The 22,694-nt window shown below is 38.9% G+C and overlaps 1 protein-coding gene across 1 annotated transcript in view; it reads left to right on the top strand.

Moving 5' to 3' along the window:
• The window catches only part of LOC144799048 (lipoprotein lipase-like), a 74,604-nt gene extending 53,580 nt beyond the window's left edge, over positions 1–21,024 (top strand). The window contains exons 5-10 of the mRNA XM_078670210.1: positions 1,863–2,096; positions 5,012–5,254; positions 8,074–8,194; positions 8,704–8,886; positions 13,131–13,238; positions 17,455–21,024. Coding sequence (XP_078526336.1) covers positions 1,863–2,096; positions 5,012–5,254; positions 8,074–8,194; positions 8,704–8,886; positions 13,131–13,238; position 17,455 — 890 coding nt within the window. The 3' untranslated portion in view covers positions 17,456–21,024. The remainder of the gene's footprint in view (positions 1–1,862; positions 2,097–5,011; positions 5,255–8,073; positions 8,195–8,703; positions 8,887–13,130; positions 13,239–17,454) is intronic.
• The last annotated feature ends 1,670 nt before the right edge of the window (positions 21,025–22,694 follow it).

The following is a 22,694-nucleotide window of genomic DNA, read 5'->3' as shown; positions in this document are numbered from 1 at the left end:
TTCTGCCAACGTGTTTCCCGCCATTCCTGACTCCAGCTGGGCACTGAGGTTATTATAGTTCATACGTTCTTCGTTAAAGGGTAGACGTAGCACGCCATGACACTGAAGATTGTTGCGTGACTTCTCGCGCGCAGGTGGTTTTAATGAAGACTCCGCTATCCTGTGATTGGTCTAGAGAGGCAAGGCCCTTGAGTGGGTGCACGTGCTGCCCCAGAGCTGAGCATTCATTCTTGGCCAATCACCTCAACGGAGCTTTGAAAATGCTGTATTAGGTCATTTACATACAAGATCGCCATTTTAAGACTGCTAGGTAATGGGCATTTTGCTGGTGCAGCCACTTGGTCCCTCTTTACAAGTCGCCTCTTCGCGCCATAAGAACAATCCACACTTAAATATTTATAGCAAAAAAGGTCACTTTTTATTTAAGACAGTCAAAAACAGATAATCCATTTCTTTGCATTTCTACGATCGAAAGAACACACATTGGTAAATTTTCCCAAACATTTTCCATAATAAATGTAAAACCAAAAACATTCCCAAAAACTTATCAATAAATACCCCCAATACTGTCCAATCCCAACAATTGTTTTTCTCCTCATTATCTTTCCATAACCATTTTTTCTCCTACCCTCCCCCCACCCCCAGAGGGAAAGGATAAGCCCGCTCTAGACTATCCTGACCCCCCACAGAGCGCCTAACGAGATTATATACCAAGAAAGGATAAAACTGTAAAACTGTCTTAACGTGACCATTTTTTTTTTTAAACCAATAAAGAAAAAGAAATAAAATTACAAAAGAGGGAAGGGAGGGTGGGGAAACAAAGTACGCCACACTCCTCCCGCCTTCACTCGTGACGTCATACCCGCCCACCACTTCCTTAAATAACTTAACTAAGCCCGCCCCATTCCCAACCCTTCTGACCAATCACGCTAAGGTGGATTGTTCCACCGCGCAAAACCTCCCAAGGGGACACCGGCTCGCGCCAATGTCCCCCCGGGTCCCCATAATTCCGATAGGATGTCGACATCAGTTATCAGTTCCCATTGGATTTGGGAGGTTTGTGGGAACACAGCAGATCTCTTAAATTAACAAGAAGACTTTCACTAGTGGAAACTGCTGAAATCTCAGTCTTAAAGGGCAGACATAAAATGAGGAATTACTGAGGGATCAGGCTCGAATTTACAAATTTCCCAGTAATTCCTCCTTTTATAATGAACCCTCAGGCCCCAAGTCGTAATGGGCCAGATTTTCATCACTCATGTTATCCATAATCTCAAGATTTGTGAAATAGTGGGCAATTTTCCAAGCCTCATACTGAGGGCCGTGGAGGGGATACATTTGGCAAATAAGCTACTGCTGGTCCATAAGGAGCATTTACGCCAAACTGTAAAAAAGAAGGCCTACTGGCTTTTCAGAAACAAACCCCAATGCAGGAGTTTGTTTCTGAAATTCAACAAAAAATAACCTCCATGATGTGTAGGGAGCTTTCTCCTAGCTTGTGCATCAATTATTTTTCCTTCTTTGACCTGGCATTTCACGGATGGAACTATAGGTGTCCCAGTGTCTGCGCTGTCCAGTGTGGACTATCGAATCCTACACCTCTGACTGCAAAAGTGTCCCCAACTCTAAATGACGTGGGGGCAGGGGCAATGGTTTAGGATGGGGAGTTCCACGATTTTACAGCAAAACTCCCTCATCTAACAACCACTAGAACAGGACTATCCTATATATACAAGATCCATAACTAAGTATTTACAAATTACCTCGTTCGTTCCAGCTGTCCACCCACATAACTTGAAAATATGTTCTGCAAAGTTAACTGCTGTTTGAATTAAAACACTTACAACTTTTCTTTCCTTCAGGTCTGGATCCTGCAGGGCCAAACTTTGAATATGCCGAAGACCTAATTCGCCTTTCTCCTGATGATGCCGATTTTGTCGATGTTCTGCATACGTACACAAGGGGATCTCCAGACCGCAGTATCGGTATTCAAAAACCTGTCGGGCACATAGACATCTATCCCAATGGAGGAAGTTTCCAGCCAGGGTGCAACCTCGGAGAAGCTCTACGGATAATAGCAGGAAATGGATTTGGAGGTATTTCTTGGAAACTTAAGTTTTTTACAGTTAGTTTTGAAATTCAGGACACTTTAGAAGAATTAGCTAATAAGGACTGTTCACCACAAGGGGTTACCGTTTTCAACTGATCCAAGTAATTTTATGAAAATGATGACTGCCAATGGGTTCAGACATCGGAATATTTCACCCTAATTCATTTTGTAGCACTTGACTTTCCACCAAGCAGGCAGCTGAGATCCTTTTATGTACTCTGATTGGTAATTACCGAAAAAAGTTTTGAATAACAGCGACACCACCAACAGGGCTATAATCATGTTTAAACCAGAGACTTGCAGAGAAATTCACTTTATTGTTTTGGCTGGATTTTTATAAAAGGGCCTTTACGATAAAACAATACATTTTTCATGTACATAAAACACTAGCTAAAAAGAAATTAGTTCATAAATAAATACCCATGGTTTAAAATTAAGTGCATATTTTTAACCAAATACTTCCTTTATAATACTCCCATTAGGATATCTGAATTACTTTATTACTCAATGTTTCACTCAAGTTCCAAAAGTAGATGGTAACCACCGCCCATTTCAACACCATATCTGAATTTCCAATTACAAAACAACATTTATAGTAAGGTTGAATTTGACCAATGACTCTATAAACTTGATGCGCAATCTTACACATCTCAGACTGTTTAGCATTACCTCCCTTAATATATTTAATCTTTAAAGATTATTTACGGTTTTTGATGGTTTCCTTATCCTTGTTATGAACATAATCAGTTATTTCACAGCAAAGCCTTCCGTTAAAAGAAAACCCTTAAACCTCATACTTAGTGACACACGTTTTTCCTTATCCTATTGACACGTTAAGTACTGCTTTTGTGAAGTTGCTTCTCAATAGATTCATTGGAAGGATAAAAAGAACATATACATATATACATATCCTGCCATCCGATTAATAAATATCGATGGATCAGCACAAAGTGTAGTCCGTGTCCCCTTTTCAGTAAAGCAGCACTGTGGGGAATTACTATTGTGTGGGTGTACGCCAGTTTAAGGGGTGTGTGTATATGTGTGTATATATATATATATATATATATATAAATAAATATATACATATATCTCTATATATATATATATTTCTTTTTTTACTCCAAAAGTACTTTTCTAGCAAAAAAGGAGCGGCGCACACTTCTCCGTGGTTTTCAAATTTGCTTTTATTCCGCTGCCTCGGCAGACAAAAAAAATAAATTATATATATATATATATATATATATATATATATATATATATATATATATATATATATATATATATATATATATATATATATATATATATATATGCCCCTTAAGCTGGCGTACGAGCAAGAATAAACTGAGAGAAGCTCTTTCCATTCTTCATTTTTCTCACCGAAGTCTGTTGTTCTTAAGAAGTGTCTCTATGTTTAGCTTTTGTGAATCAGAAAATAGCATTTGATTCTGTAGACTGGATGGATCTTTGGGAGGTTCTCTGCTGAGAAGAGCGATTTTACTGTAATTACAGTTTACAACACAGTAGTAATTCAGGCAGTGTAATATAGACCAACCCCTTACACATTCCAACTGTTCCCCATGATGTGGGTGGCAGGCACCAGTTTGTTTTATCCCCCATCCAATTGAATCTTTTTCTCAATAATAAGAGAGTGGTATTACAGAAGATTAGGCCACGTGCCATGATAGGTTGATAGTGTTATTTGCAGAGAAAGGCAAAAGACTGATTACCCAAAAAGTAGTTTGTCAACATTGCTAGAATAAATAGAATTACATTACGATAAATTTACCTGTAAATGGAGCAAGAAGGCAATTTAGGTTCCAAAGATATTGGGCAAGATTATAACCAAATGTATGTCTTGGACGACAGACAAAATTAGGGTTTGCTTCTTTGACTATGAATATTTAAGAAACATGATATCTCCAGTCAAGGCGATCAATCAGCCTTATACAAGAGGGTGGGTGAGTTAAATGATGAGACAACTGAGGTTTTATCTTTCTATGGTGAGTCTCTAAGACCTTGCAACCTTCCTCGTAAATTTCAAGAATCTTTTAATATCTCAGAAGACTGGATGTTGAATATGTATAGAAAAGCAGGTATATTCTGCTGTGTTTTTCTAGATATTTATGCACAAAATCAAACCAATATGGAGAGGGAAGTATGCTGTAGGGTTGTCTCCACTTCCACTACCATAGTCCTTTCAGATAGAAGTTGACCTGCAGGAGTAATTAACCGTCCAAAGCACTGTACTTTCCTTTAACCTTCTCAAAGGATATGTGAATTAAATAGAATTGGGAAATCATTATGAAATTGTAATTCTTAGATCCCCTCTCCCAGGAAGTGCTCCCTTGAGGGTCAAGGTAGAACCTGCTCATATGCTAGAGGTATCAGGGCAAGGATTCAATGATGAAACATTCCTCCAGGTGTTTCTAGTGGATGAGAGACCTGTTAAAGCCTATTTTTATGCCCTTGCAGCTTAACACTTGGAGACATTAAGAATCTAGAGAGAAGGTTTCCTCTGTTTGATAGGTGTTAGATAATTATGCAACCATGTCATGCAGTTAACTTTTTTTCACTTTTAGTATCTTAATTTGGGGTAGCTATTTTGTGATTTTATAAATGTATTCAAATGTATTAAGATCCAGTGTATTACAGTAGTTGGAGGTTTTATATAATTTGAGTTATGTGAATCTCTGGTCATTTATTACTTCATGATACAAGTCCAGGAATTATATTTGAATGGCTCTAATATAGCAATAAATCTTACTTTTAAGTTTACTACTTTTACAGGTAGGGAGGAGACACCAAATATCTGTAATTTAAACTCATGACAGGAATGCCTTATATTGAATGATATCACTTTTTGTCAATTTAATTTATTTCCGGTTTCCTTTTTCTAAGATATTGACCAGCTAGTCAAGTGTTCTCATGAACGTTCCATTCACCTCTTTATTGACTCTCTGCTTCATGACGAGAAGCAAAGTATGGCTTATCGTTGCAACTCGAAGGAAGCGTTTGAGAAGGGGCTTTGTCTCAGCTGTCGGAAGAACCGCTGCAATACCCTGGGCTATAAGGTCAACAAGGTTCGGGGCAAGCGAAGCAGCAAAATGTATTTGAAGACCCGATCTCAGATGCCATACAAAGGTATGTCTCTAAAGCAGTCTGACTGTGGTGGTTAGAGTATTTTCCTTCTTCGCTATTGAGTACCAACTGGCTCTACTTAGTCATTGAGGTAGATTGCACATGTATGTGATCTCTTGTATGTGATCTCTTATACGCCACGTTCTAATTTTCAGTGAAAAAGAAATGGGGTCGTAGCTGGTAGATTTTACATTGTAATGATGATTTTCATGACAATAAAGAATATGCAGTGTCCATCTGTATTTAGGGATGTATGACGTTACAACGCATACTTTTACAACGCCTACCTTTACAACGCGGTTTTTACATCGCATACCATTACAACGCATAGTGCTTTTAGGCGCTGGATAGTGATTTATTTAATTTACTATTCCAACTCCAGTCCCCGTGGATAGTAGGGAAGGTGTTGGATAGTATATTAAATACATTCCCTATCCTAGAGCGCCCCCCAGCACTATGCGTTGTAATGGTTTTGTGTCCCTTAATGTTCACCCACCATGGAAGTTGTACTGGTGCTTAAATTGTGAAAAAAAACAGAAGAGAAGAGTTCAAAGCGTTTCTTAAAAGCCTGCCACTGGAATTGCCAAATGCTATGGTTACCGAATACCAAGGCTCCCTATTCTTGCTTCCAGCGCATGCCTTTCTCTTCCACCACCTTGCACTTCCTGTCTCTTTATCTCAATCCTACAGATTGCTTTCTCCATTTGTCATTTTCCACCATCTTTCCTTTCTTTTCTTTCTTTCACTCTCACTGATTATGGAATACAATACCAGTGGTGAAATATAAATCTCAGTCACTCACTAAAAATTAGAGTTGGTGCCCATCACCTGGACAAATTAAGCACTGGTTATTATGTGCATTCCCCTTGGTGTTTTACATCTAAATGTAGTTCGCAATAAGCTACTCCTTCGTCACTTGCTTACCCCTTCCAGGGATGTATGACATTACAACGCATGCTTTTACATCGCAGTTTTTACAACGCAAACCTTTACAACGCGTAGCGCTTTGGGGTGCTGGATAGTGAATAGTTTAATTTACTATTCCAACTCCAGTTCCCGTGGACACTAGGGAAGGTGTTGGATAGTAAATTAAATCTATTCCCTATCCTAGAGCGCCCCCCAGCGCAATGCGTTGTAATGGTTTGCGTTGTAAAAGTTGCGATGTAAAAGCACTGCGTGGTAAAAGTTGCATTGTAAAGGATGTTTCCCCCCTTCCAGTCGTGTATTGTGATCTCTAGTCCCAAGGACAAACTTCTACAGAAAAAGTGGCCATATGACTATTAAAAAGAGGCCTTTAAGTACTTTCCTTTATTTCTTATATTATATAATATTACGATTCATGTTAAAGCACATAAACCACTTTATGGCGAAATGGGAAGAAGGTATTTTAACCATTTAATAACAGTATATAAGATGAAAATCCCTCTGACATTGTTATATGGTGCGGGGTAGATCTTGCGTTCTACTTGCAATTTAAATATGATGGCACCAATCGAGGCATTGCGCTTTGTAATGGGTCTGGTAAGTACTTTTATAATGGGATTGGCAGCCATAATACGCCGGAGGATACTCTTAGGAACTTTATAGGCACAGAATGCGTTGACCCAATAAGGAGGGATTGCACGTTGATAACAAATCTTTTGAACACACTCAAGCACTTTAGTCTAAATCTGGCAGATCTGCTAAATGTGAGCTATTTCAACCTTAAAAGGTATTTGAAAGCATCCATGAAAATAAGCACAGGTTCTGTGGGGTAACAAAGAAGCTCAAAGTTCTTTTGTTTTTTTTAACAATCCAGCAGGATTGCTGAAAAAATTACAGTATTTTTTTCAGTTTTGGCTGGGTGGGTCCCACTCACCCCATGAGGCAAGGTGGGCAGAATATCAGGGTATCAGGGTTTCCATACCCTGCCACCTATATTATTTTTTTTGTGCAAATTTCAGGACAGGGGATTAAGTCCTGAGTCCTGTAATGGCTGCCAGCAACATTAATCTGATGTTGCTGGCAGCCAATCAGAGTTTTCGCTCCCGCGGGTATCTGAGTCCTGCGGGAGCAAATTGCCCAAGAAAAAAATAGCTCCCCGGGCCAATCAGAACACTCTATTTTTTAATTGGTGCACCCGCGAGAGTCTTGCGAGACTATCACAGACCCAACCATCCAGATATACAAATATTTCGGACCCTTAATTTCTCAAAAACTACTGAATGGATTTACACAAAATCACCAAAAAGCACAATCTGCGAACCAAGATCTAGTTTCCTGCTAAATTTGGTGTAGTTCCGTTCTGAAGTTTTTGCTGTAGACCTTATTGTAGAAGTCTATGGAAAATGCATGGGGATTTTGTGACTTGGGACCTCCCTTTTTTCTCGGCTCCTGTTTAACGGAACACCTCAAAACTTTCCGTACACTAACTAGTCAAAAAGTCAGATGTATATTTAACACCAACACTTATCCTTCACTGAGATTCATACAGGTTTGTTTAGACATGTTTGACTTAAACTGCAGCATCTTACAGTATGGCCTAATGGGTAGGTGAAAATATGAAACCCCATCCTGTACCATGACTGATTTTCAGGTTGACCTTAAAAATGTGAAGGACTCCCTTTGATACTCATTGTATAGAAATGTATCCTAGATCAATATCATCAAAATCTGGCTTCATGTACTAACATTGGACCCTCCATCTCTGACACCCATTTTGAAAGGAAACAGAAATGAGTAAATGATTTCTGCTACAACATATTCAGGAACTTGTAGTGATGCAATGTGTTTACTCTCCCACTGCAGTGTTTCATTACAATGTGTTTACTCTCCCACTGCAGTGTTTCATTATCAAGTGAAAGTGCATTTCTTCGGGAAAAAGAACTTCACAATGACCAATCAGCCACTCCTGGTCTCTCTTTACGGCACCCACGACGAGCACGTCGACATGGCAATTATATTGTGAGTCAACTCCATGATGTTTTCGGATCCTTATCATTGCATGTTTCATCCAAGTTTCTAATGATGAGTTTATGATAATATGCAGTATGCTTTCCGTTTACTCCAACAATTGTCTACTCTTACAGATCTATAATTTTCACATTGTTCATATGCTATGGTTAACTTTTAGGTTTTTATGGCCTTGGGTCGATCCTTAATTGGATCAGATGAGTTCCACAAAGCTCAGAACCAAGTCGGTTTCGGAATATTTAATCACTTACGTGTTTTAGTATAAGAGAAGGCTCTTTGCATGACCCAATATGACCCAATAACTCACTCTTTTTTAACCACTGAAGCTAATACCTTGATCATCATTACATCAGTCTCTAGCATATATCTACCTTTGCAGGACTACACTCATTGGATATGATGTGGTAATTTTGTTCCCACACATTGAGAATTTCCTACGTCACTAGGACCTAACACTTTGACAATATTAAAGTCTGTGATACATCTGTTTTATTTTGCAGGCCGGAGGTTTCCACGAACAAGACCTATTCCTTCTTACTGTACACTGAGGTGGATATTGGAGATCTGCTAATGCTGAAGATGCAGTGGGAAAAAGATTCAATCTTTAGTTGGTCAGACTGGTGGACCACCTACACGCTGGACATCCAGAAAGTCAGAGTAAAATCAGGAGAAACACAAAAAAAGTAATTGTTTTTCTCTACTCTGTCACTGTCATTCATTTATCAAGTTAGAAAAAGAATACTTTAGTGTCTACAACCAATCCATTATTGTAGAGTGAGTGACGTTTCCTGCAGCAGTAACATTAACTGACTACTAGCTTATCAACTGCAGCCACAGGCATCATAAGATTAATATGTCCATCAAATGTGCATTGCTGGCATTATTAATAAATGTGAAGGATTTGATTTAATTTTTCTGGTAAGTTTTGTGAGTGACTAATGCTATAGATACACATTATTTTGTGTAGTTGGATAAAGACAGCGGAAACAACTGATGGATAACAGAAGGATCAAAGTTGACTGAGAAAGGTTAATGGATACTTGAAGATCAATTAAAATAAATGGATGAAGATATATGGATACAACTATTAACCGCATGCGTGCGGCCGCTATTTTTGCGCTGTGCGGCTTTTTGCGAAAAGCCGCGTTACATGACGAGCTGAGCTCGTCATGAGCATGCGAGCGGCGCAACTCATGACGAGCTCAGCTCGTCATGCGCATGGAAGGGGTTAAAGAAAGATGAACACTTAGGAAAATAAAGCAAAAAGTGTATAGATAGATGGGAAAAGATTGATAAATCAATATCAGATAGGAAAATAAAGCAAAAAGTGTATAGATAGATGGGGAAAGATTGTTAAATCAATATCAACAAGAGAGTGAGGAATTTGGGAGGCTAGTTCACTTCCCCTGTAATTTTTAACCCTGCCATAGGGCCCCATTATTAAATGTACACTTTTTTTAGGGGGACCCTATAGACAGTTTTAAATCACAAATCACTACACACACCAAAGAATCCCGCACCGCTGTAGTTCAGGCATCGCAGCACACCTGAGGTGCAGTCGGCGACTTGGGTGTGAAGCCGATGATGAAGCATACCACCAACTAGGTTGTTGGGTGAGGGTTCTTTTAAAAAACCGAATGGTTTTCCCTGGACACAAACTTACCATTCCTTTGAAGGCCAGTTCTTGTTGATACGTTGAAAGATTGATAAAGACAATTAAACATTACTAATTGTAGATGGATGATAAATAAAGGGATGGATGCAGGGGGGTTACATAGGCCGTATGAATGATAGATCTGGGAGATGGATGAATCACATAACCAGGTTATATTACATTTATGTATCATTCAGTCACACATTGAGAAGTGTTCTAGAGTAATTAAAAATGAAATGCAAGTTGGACAAAAAGGACCACACATAAGTAAAGGGCCACAACATCCTACTTGAGAGAAATTTGGGTATAGGTATGGAGGTGGGTAGGGCGCTTTTATGTTCTATATTTCTTTTTGTCACAGCGTATCATATCTCCATCACATTAAAGCATGTTTCTGCAATATTTATCATAAAGCATATTGAAATTAGATTTTAGCAATCGTGCTGCACAATTAAATCATTGCAGAAATAGGATATTGTATGTGGTTGATCGTTCTCACCACCTGTACTGCTCTGGTGACTGCCACCCCAAGGTATGTTTTGCAAGATGCATGGAACACCAGGCATAAAGTGCAGGACTGAGGAATTAAGATCTAGGTACAGGATGTGATACTTCGGCTTCTTCTGTGGGTGCTAAACTAACTCAATGAGTTTAAGGGAAAGGCCTTATAAATTCCTCTTTCTAGATGGTGGTCTGTCACTAGGATGCTGTTGGAGTTAACTACCTCAGGATGAAGTAGGGCCTTTTCCTTTGCTGTGAGTTCCTGCTTAAATCAAACTTAATAGTTTCAGAATTTTCCTTATGTTTTATTACGGCACAGTATATAACTTTAATTTCAACATTCATTCTCGCTTTTTAAGCCATAATGTGTGTTTATTTTCCCTCATTCATAGTACTTTAATGGTCCACATAGTAACAGTCCCATCTTTCTATGTTTACCTTTGTAATCCTTCTGTTTCTCACCCATGGGCACCCTACACAATGGAATCTTGGAAGTACCACACCTTTTTCCTAAGAAGCATTTTTCCCTTTTCCAAACACCTTCTTAAAGTGCCATTTGTAGGTCTCTGACCCTTTCCTGTCTTACATTCCTATACCCAGGACTGCCTCCCCACTACTCCAAGCACCCCATTTCAAACTGTGAAAAAGATTATACTTAACTCTGCTGAAAAGTGTTTCATATTCTCTCCCTCCCTCTTAAATCCAAACAGTAAAAATGCCTTTTACCGCCACCCTGTAATCAAAAGCCTTATGTAAACAAAAATTATGCTTGAATGGGCCCACAAAACTGAATTTTATTTGCATACTCAGAGTATGCAAATAAAATTCAGTTTTGTGGTCTTCAATCTGTGGGGTGCGACCCCCAGTGGGGCTGAGTAGTCCTGGGAAGGGGTTGCACATTCCCTAGCCTCACTTGTGCCGGCAATCGAAAATCTTTGCTTTCGTTTTGGAAAAAGACAGCCATCTTGAAAGAGCTAATTTCGATTTTACAATCCTCCAGCTGAGTCTCCTGTGCTGTGAAAAGGTTCTGGGCCAGGTTGCCTGGTTGGCTGAAAGACATGCAAATGTGCCCTATTAGTTAATCTGCAAGTGCAAAGGGTGCTTGGGACCAGTGAATCACTTCACGCTTTGTGTTGACAAAGATTTGTTTTTTTTAGTGGTAGTGCAAAGAGTTAACAACTGGGCTGTGAAGTGCTTGCTTTCAATCATAACTGTATTTACACAGCCCTTAGTACCCCTGAGGAGGCGTTGAAGGGACAGTTATGTGAGAAAAAAAATACATTACAAGCGCCCTGGAATGACTAATATCTACATTTGGAAGCACCATTTGTATCGTAAAACTATTTACACATTTTGTATCAGTCTATCTTCTACTGTGTGTAATGCAATGCAAGTATAAAATAACGACTTACATATTCACAGTGCTTTCTGTCACAGGCTGTGACCTCATAGCACGAAAAATACACAAGTCACTATTCTCCACTGCACCAACCAAGATTTAATTCTGTGTCTCTCTGGTTACACACAGATATCTGCAGTGCATTAACTAATAGAGGTTTCATGATGTACTACAGTGCATTTCCCACTGAGTAACAACTTTTTACATTTATTTTTCATTTACGCTGCCCATTATTTTATATGTAAGGGCCTGATAGTGAAAGACCTGAAAAACACTCCAGCGGCACAATCGTCTCGACCATACCTATGAGGCGGTGCAATATCACCCGGCACAGCTTTGCATGGCCTTATAGATATGAATAAGACAAAGCAGTGCAATGCACTGCGCTCCCTTACTCTGCGCCAAGGAGGTGTTCTATGGGCGTTCCATGGGGCTTCTCATGGATTTTGATGCTGCCCCATATTTACAAAATCATGTAAACCTGGGGCGGCCCCAAAAACGTACGCCTCTACAGCGGAGGTGTAACGAGGAGAATTGTTTTAATTTCACCTCGTTTTGTCCTCTTTCCATGTATGCTGCATTCTGCAGCTCACGTAGAAAGAAGAAAACACCTCTCAGGATTGTTTTTGTGAAGAAAGGTGCCCCTTCTGGCACAAAAACAATCCTGCCTATGTTGGTGCTAGGCAGCAATGAGTGCACCAACGCAAGAGGAAAGACAGGAATGCAACGTATTTCAGAAATAGGGGTCATTCCTGCCCTTTCACACTGGCATAAGGCAGCACAGCAAGAACACTTGCAGCGCTGCCCTATGCCAATTCCTCATAAACAAGACCCTTCGTTTTTAGCGACACCTCTGACCACGTCTCCACGCTCACTGACCTTTGGTTTGCTAAACACTGTTTAATATTATTTCCCCACTGTAAAAATTATTTGCTGTGGGAATTGGGGGTGTTTATGGTTGTCAATGACGAGGAGTATTAGATTCTACAAATGTTTGTCAGGAGGGGCTCCTTACGTCTACAACATTTTCACAAGGGGGTCTCGGCATCAAAAAGTTTGAAGACCTCTGCCTAACTGGTCCAGTGAAACAGCTACATGCAAGCTCTTGCGTTTCTGCTGATCCAACTTGTTTGAATCTCAGTATGGCATGTTCATGTTATCATTTGAGATAAGTATCTTAGTTTGATTAATTCAGTCCTTGGGGGTTCATTATGGCTTGCTCCATGGTAAATTTTCAAATGCCAATCATTTACTTAGTTGTAATTCTGAATACCTGGCGATGATCTGACTCCTGATTGTCAATTAAAAAGATAGATTTGATCACAGAGCAGGATTTGGGACTTATCTCTTTGGCTCTGTTTGTTTATTCACAGGTTGGTGTTCTGCTCGAAGGACGGCACACTCGCCCATTTGAAAAGGGGCAAGGGACATGTGGTATTTGTGAAATGTCAAGATCATGCATCCAGCAAACAGAATGACTGGTAAGACCTCTACATTACACCTCCTCTATAAATATCAATGTGAAATATTTCACTTTGTTTAGTTTTGCAGTTAAAAAAACCCAGAAGAGCGTAGTTGTCAACAAACATTCCTTTTTGTGACAAGGGAAGGAACATTAAATGACTTTGCTGGAATTGTTCAAATATTTTGATTCTTTAATATTAGCAGTGAAAAGAAAGTATGCAGTATGAAATAGAAATCTCATGAGACAATTGAGAGTTTGATAGAATTGAAAAGATCTTTGTACTACCTGCAACAGTGTGCACAGTATGCTCTTCAAATCTTATTGCCAATATGAAAAGGCTCCACATTTTTTTGGGGGGGAGTTTTATATAGCACAAACTCAACCCAAAGGTATCAGAACACTTTACTCGAGCACCAATTGCATTACATCCGGACACATTAATTTGTTTAGGCTCGGGGAGATTAAGTGATTTGCCCAGAATCACAGGATATTGAGCTTCCCTTCGAAGACTCAAACCCAGTTTCCCAGCTTCAAGGTAGACCCCTCTAGCCATAAGGCCACATCATCTCCTGTAAAATCAGGTTGCTAGGCTGTGACAGAGGCCGAGGATTTGCAACCACATTAAGTCGGCCTTTTAAGTGCTAATTTGGCTCCTAGTAGATGTCAAGACCTAGTTTTTAGAGCCTTCACTATCCTCCAGCCTATTGTGGTGAGACTGCCAGATCCCAACAAAACCTAGAACACCCTTAAACACCTATGGACTGCTCACAATTTTATGCTGAATAGCTTAAAAAATTATTGAACAAGGGGTCCGAGTCTTAGGAATTCAGGGTTGTAGACCGTGGAATTCACTGAATATACCCTAAGGGTAAAAGTAATCAGGAGTTGATGCACAACGCACTACAGCACCTCTTAATACATTTTAAGAGCTAAGACTTAACAGAATGAGAAGAGCTAAGTTCAATCTAGCATCATAACAAAAATCATCTGGGGCCAAATCAATGTAGCATTTATGAGAAGGGGAAGAAGTACTACAGGAGTAATGTTTTGCGTACTCTTACATTCTTTCGTGAATCAACCACAAAACATCTAATCCCGATTAGTGAAGTTGCAACAAGCGCATAGCGCTTTCTATTTGTGGTAACTTTATAAGAATATTCCAATCAATATTTACCTTTTATTGGCATTTTATATGTTTTGACCCAAATCACAAAAGCGTGTAAGAAAGTGTAAAAGAGGAGAAAATTAGTACTAGTACTTAACGTACTCCAAACTGCCTTAGTGCATAGACTTTATTATATGACTGCAATAAATCTTGTGACTAATTCTAGTCAGAGTGCCCCCTGTAAAATGGTCCAGGCACTTCCCATCTCTTCGATCAAGTTCAGCTTCGAACTTCATTTCTAAATATATGAAGCAATTACAGCTGCTTCCTTGAACTGACCCCAAACAGTACATGTTATTGTGTACTTCATTGCATACTTCTATTACAAAGCCATTGCAAAGCTATTGACACATGGTTGAGCTTGCTGGAGGAATTTTTATTTTTAAAAAACAATGAGAAGAAGGCCTCATGTTCCCACTCTCAAATATTAACACAGATTAAAAAAACATAATAAAGCCACAGATCTGCATTATAGTTCATTTTAAAAATATTGCAAAATAATTCCACTTTTATAAATAATTTTCCAGAATATCTAGTTATGATTGCTTCTTGTGGCTTTAAGTCTCTATGGTGAGCTCTTTAGAGAATATTTCAATAATGGACCATATGGCTGATTGTTAAAATATTGTGTACATTATGACATTCATGGTCGTCAGGGCGTGAAAATGAGATACCCTGGCTCGTATAATCAGAACCATAGATTTTTGTGCAAGCATATGGTGCTTATGAATATGACTACCCACTAATTGGTCAGAGTTTTTTGTAGTTGTTGGTATGGGTAAGACAAAATAGGTGCTCCCATGTAACGGCAATGGGAGACGCCATTGATAATGGGAGGGACACCAACAAAGATGTAATAATCATGGTATTCCCAAACATTGCCAATTCCATTTCTAACATTCAATGTACTTCTCAACTTGGGGCTTCTTCAAGTAGACAAGCTGTGCAATATGTCCATGGTTTCTCCCAAAGCATGGAGGGTAAGACACTGCAAGAGTTCACTTCCTTTTCTGCTCACCGCCATCACTTCGTGGTATCCTTGGCATTCTTAGCCATCACTACTAACTTCCTTTGTCTGTGCAACAAGGTTCTCTCATTTTTCCATTTACACCCCTTCCTTTGACTAAACCCATCATCTTTATTATGTTATTGTACAATTTATAAGCCAGTAATACAAAGATATTCTCTTTCCCTGCCTTCATTCCATTCCTTCAAACTAAATTCTTGAGTGGCTCTCATATTGTCAATGCTTAACTCGTACAATACTACAAGGATCCACCTTTCTGCCTTGTTGGCTCCGAGACCCCCTCGCTGCACTTTGGACATACTAATAACATGCATGTGCTAGGAACCTGGAGTTTTATTTAGGTTCCTTTTGTGAAAGTTTATCTTATGTGGATATGCTGGAAATTGGGCCTTCTGTGACCTACGCTGAACGGATCAGAAATTCAGCATACAGCTAATTGCATCACTTTTTTGGTGGAAAGTGCAGATAATTCAGCACATACAAATTAACAAAAGAGGGAGGTAGAGTAACACAGAAGGATTCTTACTCCACAAACTTATTCATATAAACAAAAGGAATCCTACTGGGGTAAGGAAAGAGTGTTCGCCATTGATGTGGGAGCACTCAGTGTTTGGTAAAATACCCCTCACACACCAAAAGGCCCCTTGGTGTCATGCTTCATCATCGGGGACTTCGCACCCCTCTAACGGGATGCGGCGTGCTGCGACCTACGACTACGCGGGAGCACTTATAGAAATGACTATATGTGGTGCAAGTGAGTGAGTATATTATATGTGAGTGGTGGATTGAGGTGAACAAATTAAAAAGCACCTGGCTCGTGGGTTGACTAGAAAAAAGTTTATTCAAGACCCCGGGCTGGTACTATTAAAAGAGGTGCAGTGCGAGGTAAACCTGTCGTGATTATGGACAGTACCTCACACTGAGTGCTCCCACATCAATGGCAAACACTCTTTCCTTACCCCAGGATAATTCAGCACAGACATGCCACAGAAACACATATTATTTTATGGAAGTTCATTGTATTCATCTGTATCTCTCTTTAATGATATGCTGAAATTGTGTTGTTACGCAAACGGTCTCATTTTAAGTTCTGTTGTAGCGTTTGGCATGGAAATCCCCCAGTTGGTGCACAGTATTGGATCTGTCTTTATGCCCTGTTTTGCCTCTTCTAATTTTTACTTTCTAATGTGGGAAAACTGTCTCTACGACCATTTTAGCGCTTCATATTGCATTTCCACATGCTTTTACCGGCCCAGTTTCCTCCATGTAGGAAATGGGGTAATGATCTAGAATAAGGTTTATGAACTTGATGAGGTATCTGCTTGAGTCTATTCTTTTTCGAGATCTTTCGCTAATGACTTGTACCAGTGTTCTTTTGAAGAGGATTTTCCATGACTAAAAGATATCTTTTAGTGAAACTTCAAACGTTGTTTTTTATTGCCACTTCCTTGGGATTAACTCTTGAAAACTGCAAAAGTTATTTGGAACACTGTTGTATAGTTGAATTGTTTCTGTCACTGGGACAACATTTTAAATTAGCGAGGCCGCTGTTTCTCTTTGTTCAATTGAATGTAATTACATTTTTTGTAGAATATGTTTTCTTTCTGAAATTCCTTTGACTCAAGAAAGTCCCTAACATTCTGAAACATTTTTTAGGAAATTTCTGCATGCTTAATATTTCACAAAATTGCATGAGTAATGTTTAGTTCAAGCATTCAGTTCAAGGCAATGTTTTGACTGGTCTTGAATTGCTGCCACTGCTGTTTTCTAGTATTTTCTACTTTTACAATATACACATGTAATAATAACATAAATTTAACATAACTTTATTGCTTGAACATTCAGGTTTTTTACAGCTACCAAACAATGCAACTGTTTAACATTGATGTATATTCAGAAGTTGGGGGATTGGTGGAGTGGAATCAAAGTGTTATGATTGGGAAAGTCTATCGATTGTATCTACTGATTTGTTTCTTACCTTTCATGTTATTTATGCACACTTTTGCTGGAATTCACACATGCTTTTCATTTGTGTTATAGATTACGATTTGCAAATACAGAGCTGCTGCAGAGCAGTGGAGAAGGTGTATGGAAGAAGACATTTTGCTGTTTAAGAAATAGACCTTCAATATTTAAAAAACAATTTCAACTTTCAGAATCAAGAAGGAGTTTGATGTTACTGACCAAGCACACACAAAGCTTGATACCAGTATTGCCTGTTGGCAAAACAGTTACCCATCTCAACTGGTTCAAGAAGTACATAATCACATGACTTATTCATATGTTTTCGGTGCCTGAATAATTGATGTTCTCATTTTGATGTACCACTTTACAGTAGAATGATCTTGGGTGTTAAACATCATATTTAATTCTATTTATTTTAGCCAATCATTTGAGACGATATAAGATCAGATTTAAAAACCGAATAAAGGTCGTAGTGTCCAGCAGTTATTAACATAAGCATATCTTTTTGAGTCTTAATTGGATATATATTCCCCTGTCATTAGAGCAAGGGTAAGAGCTCAAAAACATTTTTGTATAGGGCATATTATTCAATAACAGAAATACTTGTGCATCATTAATTTGTTATGTACTCATGACTTGAGCACATATCTTTAATGACATACTCATTTTGCATCTCACATGTGGTTTACTCTTCTGATGTCTTGGTCCACCGTGATTTTGTTCGAAGTACAAAATGTGATCTTATGCTACAGCCATGTAGTTATTGCCACATGTTTAAGTAAGGAACTGGTGCATCAGACTTAGCTCTATGCTCTATTGATTTTAGACATGACCTTCTAAATAAAACCATATCTCAGAATTCTGAGCCAGTGATTGAAGCAGCATACAGATATAATCTGGGCTATTGCAAAGGGTTTTCCAACTCTAGGCAAAGTGACATTTTGCCCTTCAGCTAGACAAATGGAACTACTTTACTGTAGTTTGACCTTATATTCCCAACCCATAATGCAGTGCTCAATAACCACTAACATTGCTTTACAACTGACCATGGATGAGGGTACGGTCACTATCTTGCAAAAAAGAACAACCCTGGAAAAGGATGCTATTGTTTTCCTTGTTCATATTTGCCACTGTTGTAAGAAAATTGTAGAAAATATCAATGTTAAGGTGACTAAAGTAAAGCAGTGGTAAAATGGGAAGCTGAAATATAGAAATATGCAAAAACACAGAAACGTAATGTTCTATATGGCCCTCAGCTCAGTATCCACACCTTCCTGATCTATGTGCAGCTGTTTATTCAGTGGCCTTGGTGGCTCAGTTTTTCTGTTTGTGTATAAAATAATGCTGAATTCTTATGACAGATTTATATTTTTCACAGTTCCTGCCTTAACCCTCTGTGATTCCATGTGTGCGCACAGTTCACAGAAGTGGCCAATAGTCTCTCCTTCAAGGGAGCTACCCTCTGTACCCTGCAACACACATCGCAGCAACCTCCTGGAATAAATAGGTGCACCTATTTCTCAAAGAGCTTGAGACAAGGAAACCCAACATTGCACCAGGAGGACAGAGTCTTTGACACATTTTAGGCTAGCCATTGACTATGCAATTAATCTCCATTTAGGGACACAGTATTTAAATGGCACCTCATATAGGTATTCTGAAGCCCAGCATGGATTCTCCACTCCTGAAACAAGGTTACCCTTATGACGTTGTATTTTAACCATAGCAGCTCCACCAAACATGTAGGCAAAGCGTCTCCAACCAGTTGATCACGAGCTACCAGTAACTGACAGACACCTTAGGAGTTGCTCACAGACTTAAGTTAAATTTTAAATAAACACAGGGTCACATTTCCCTTTTAAAGTTATGGGGAAGGCTATGTTTATTTTACATTATTATCTTTAGGCTGCAGATAGCAGGGCCTGATAATGAGCAGTGCTGGAGTCTGACTTATGACCCAGGGCACAAAAGTGAAGAACCGAAGCAGTGAGGTATTTAACTATCAAGTAATCATTGTCTACTCAATATTGAAGAATGAGAACAAAATGATGTTTCTGAATGCTTTTAAATGGGAGACAATTGAAATGAAGAGTTCCCTTAATGATTAAGTCAACTTTTCATTTTCATTTTATCCCATTTCACAGTGTTGCATTTACAAACATCAGGCCTTTTGCTCCCAATGCCCAGTAGACACTATGATATATTTATAACTGAAAAATACTGTCATTGTTTAAATGGTAGACATTTTAAGTGGATAAAAGTGTTTCTATGAAACATTGAGCCAATGTGTTTCTCCACTTTCAATAATGCCAATTGTGTCTTAATATTTTATGAAGCATGTTTCTTCACTTTAAATTCCTCCTATTTAAACAAATGGTGGTATTTTTCTGTTAAAAACATGGCAGCGTGTCTACAGGCCACTGGGTGCACGATGCTTGCTGTTTGTAAATGTCACACTTTGGAATGGGAGAAAAGTTAAATGATGAGGTTTATGAAATTCATACAAACATAAAGTTAATTCTTCAGTATAATGTTCTTCCATTTCAAAGTGTCGCATTTTCACACAGCAGGGATCTTGTTCCCAGTGATTGGTAGACATTGTGTCATATTTATAGCTGACAAATACTGCCATTTTGTAAGTGGGAAACATTTAACGTTCAGACAAATGTTTAATATTCTGAATTTGTTTTGCAGAACTTTTTTCTGCACTGTACATTTCTCCCATTTACAACAGTGGCTGTATGTTTGTGTTATGCATGTAGTAGTGCCACATATAGTGAAAGGTATGTCCTCTGCCACAGCACCTACAACACAGACTCCCATTCAGCCATGTACATATACCCCATTCATACACACACATACATGTTCATATATCCACCAAAGACCGTGCTCTCACTGACACACATGGCAGCCCTGTCATAGTGCCCCTGGTCAAAGTTTATTGTTTAAACCCTAGAGTATTTGGCTCTATGGACATTAGGCTTAGATTCAATGAAACTGGGCGTGGGGGTGTCTGTTAACATTGTGCGCGCGACTTGACCTTCAGTAGCTCACAATGATTTTCACTGATCAGAAGTAGCTCTCACTACAGAAAAGGTTGGAGACCCCTGATCTAGGCACTTCCTGGCGTGAAATTAAAATACAGCACCTGGAAGCCTTTTGCATGCTTTGCTGTGTGCTATATAAGCCCCAGATGCGTACGCATTCTATAGGAATAGCCAGTTTTCCTACTTCTGCAGATCAGTATTTCACTGGAAATCCTATCTATTGCTCTGGTGCACTGTTAAATGTTTTGGCTACAATACTGGAAAGTATATTTAATATGACCTGGAAAGAAATGCATAGTTGAAGCATTTTACAATACAAAAGCTGGAATATGTAAACATACATAAGTTACTATAGTACGTATTGCTATATAGACTGAGAAAACATTGTGGTTATTTGAAAAAGGACCTAAATTCCTACAGGACAGCATTACATACTTGTTACATTCTTGTGTATCAAACTGGAAAATGTCTAACTTCTGCCTCCCAGAACATCGATATGAAATAAAGTAATATGTAACTGTTTTTGTACGAAATTAGTGTGATCCATTTCATTTCTGCTGGAATATTGCAGTGACTGCTATTAAAGAATTAGAATTTACTGTGTCTTAAATATTTGGGTAAGGACAACCTATAAATCACTCTTTGTGTTTTCCAAATTGATGGTGTTCCTGTTAAGGGAAGATATTGAAGATTGAATCACCACTTTACTGAGACATTTATTCTTTTAAGACTGTCTTAACTTTCTGTCCAGCCTGTTTTCTAAATCAGTTTTGCACACAAAGCAAACACGGGTTTGCCACACTCACTCCTAAAGGCCAGCCCTCTATTGATAAACATTCCCACAGACACTCTCCATAACCAGTCGCATAGTGAGCAGAAATTATTGGGCAAAAGTTAGGATACAGGCTATAATTGACTTTTTGGTAGCCTCTCTCAGATTCACCAACCAATTTGAATATTGTGTTATGTTCTACATCTAGCCTCTTCCATGCTCATGACGAGCTGAGCTCGTCATGAGCCACGGCGCTCCGGTGCGCATGACGAGCTGAGCTCGTCATGAGCCGTGGAACGCTTGCATGCGGGGATAATTCCCCTGCTGTGCTGAGCGTTCCACAGCAGGTAATGCACCTGTGATGAGCTGAGCTCGTCATGAGCACAGGAGCGCCGTGCCTCATGAGGAGCTCAGCTCGCCATGAGCATGCGGGCGCCGTGCGCGCCCCCCAGCACAGCGGGAAAATAACCCCCGCAGCGAAGGGGTTAAGGGGAACACAAAAACATTATTCATTATGTATGAAAAATCATATCGCAGGGATGGTTGTTTTGCATTGCGGCCTACAAAAAAGAGCATGCACGGACCAAGTGAAACACTGGTTAATCTCTCGCAGCCTCACATCACTGGACTTGCGAATATGGATGGCAGGCTGTAAACATAACTTGAAGATAGAAGGCGGTTGCAAGTAATATGTTGCTTCATTAATGGAAAGGTCGTTGCACAACGTGATTTATAAAACTATTGAATTTGAAATAAAAATGCAACATGTTATTGATGAGGAATAGATTTAATAATCACATTGCAACCATGTTTTCCTTGTACCAAGAAACTTGAATATTTTGAAGACTGTTACAAATACAGATGACTCTTCATAAAATGTTATTTATTGTTTGTGAATGTTTGGAAAGCATAGATTGTATATATTGAAACTGTATTTTTCATGTTTCTTTGCATTTTCATATATGTTAATATTCTTTGTAAATATAGATGGCATTTTTCAGCTTCTTAAAATAAAAATTATTCTTATTCTTTTGGAAGTTAACGCAGTACAGTATTTACCAGTGTGTCTCATTGAAAATAAAGAGCACATAACTAAGAAATAAGTCTTCTCTGTGTTTGTGAAAATGTTTTTATGGGAAAGGTATAACAGGTATTTATAGGGATTTCTCTATTCCAACCAATTACGTCCTTTGATGATTGATTGAAACCATCTCAGCCACCTGGTCTGAATCTGCATCCTTGCCTGTGGTACTTTGTTTGCTTTTGCAATATTGGTGAAACTATATGTATTTTTCAACTGTTCAGGTGCTTGTAAGGCAAATGGCTCCCCTCCTTTCCATTTCATCTTTTCGCAGCACTGTAGAAATACAAATAATTTTAATTGTTTAAGATCCAAAATAGATGCCTATTTCACTAGACCTTCTTATTAATTAATAATAAGTGTTATAACTTTTAAAACTGTCAATATCTGTTAGGAATATGTACAACATCTGAAA

The sequence above is a fragment of the Lissotriton helveticus genome, chromosome 12 (assembly GCF_964261635.1).
Source record: "Lissotriton helveticus chromosome 12, aLisHel1.1, whole genome shotgun sequence".
Classification (NCBI taxonomy): domain Eukaryota; kingdom Metazoa; phylum Chordata; class Amphibia; order Caudata; family Salamandridae; genus Lissotriton; species Lissotriton helveticus.
The sequence above is the reverse complement of the archived record's forward strand: the minus strand, read 5'-3'. Positions and strand labels throughout refer to the sequence as shown.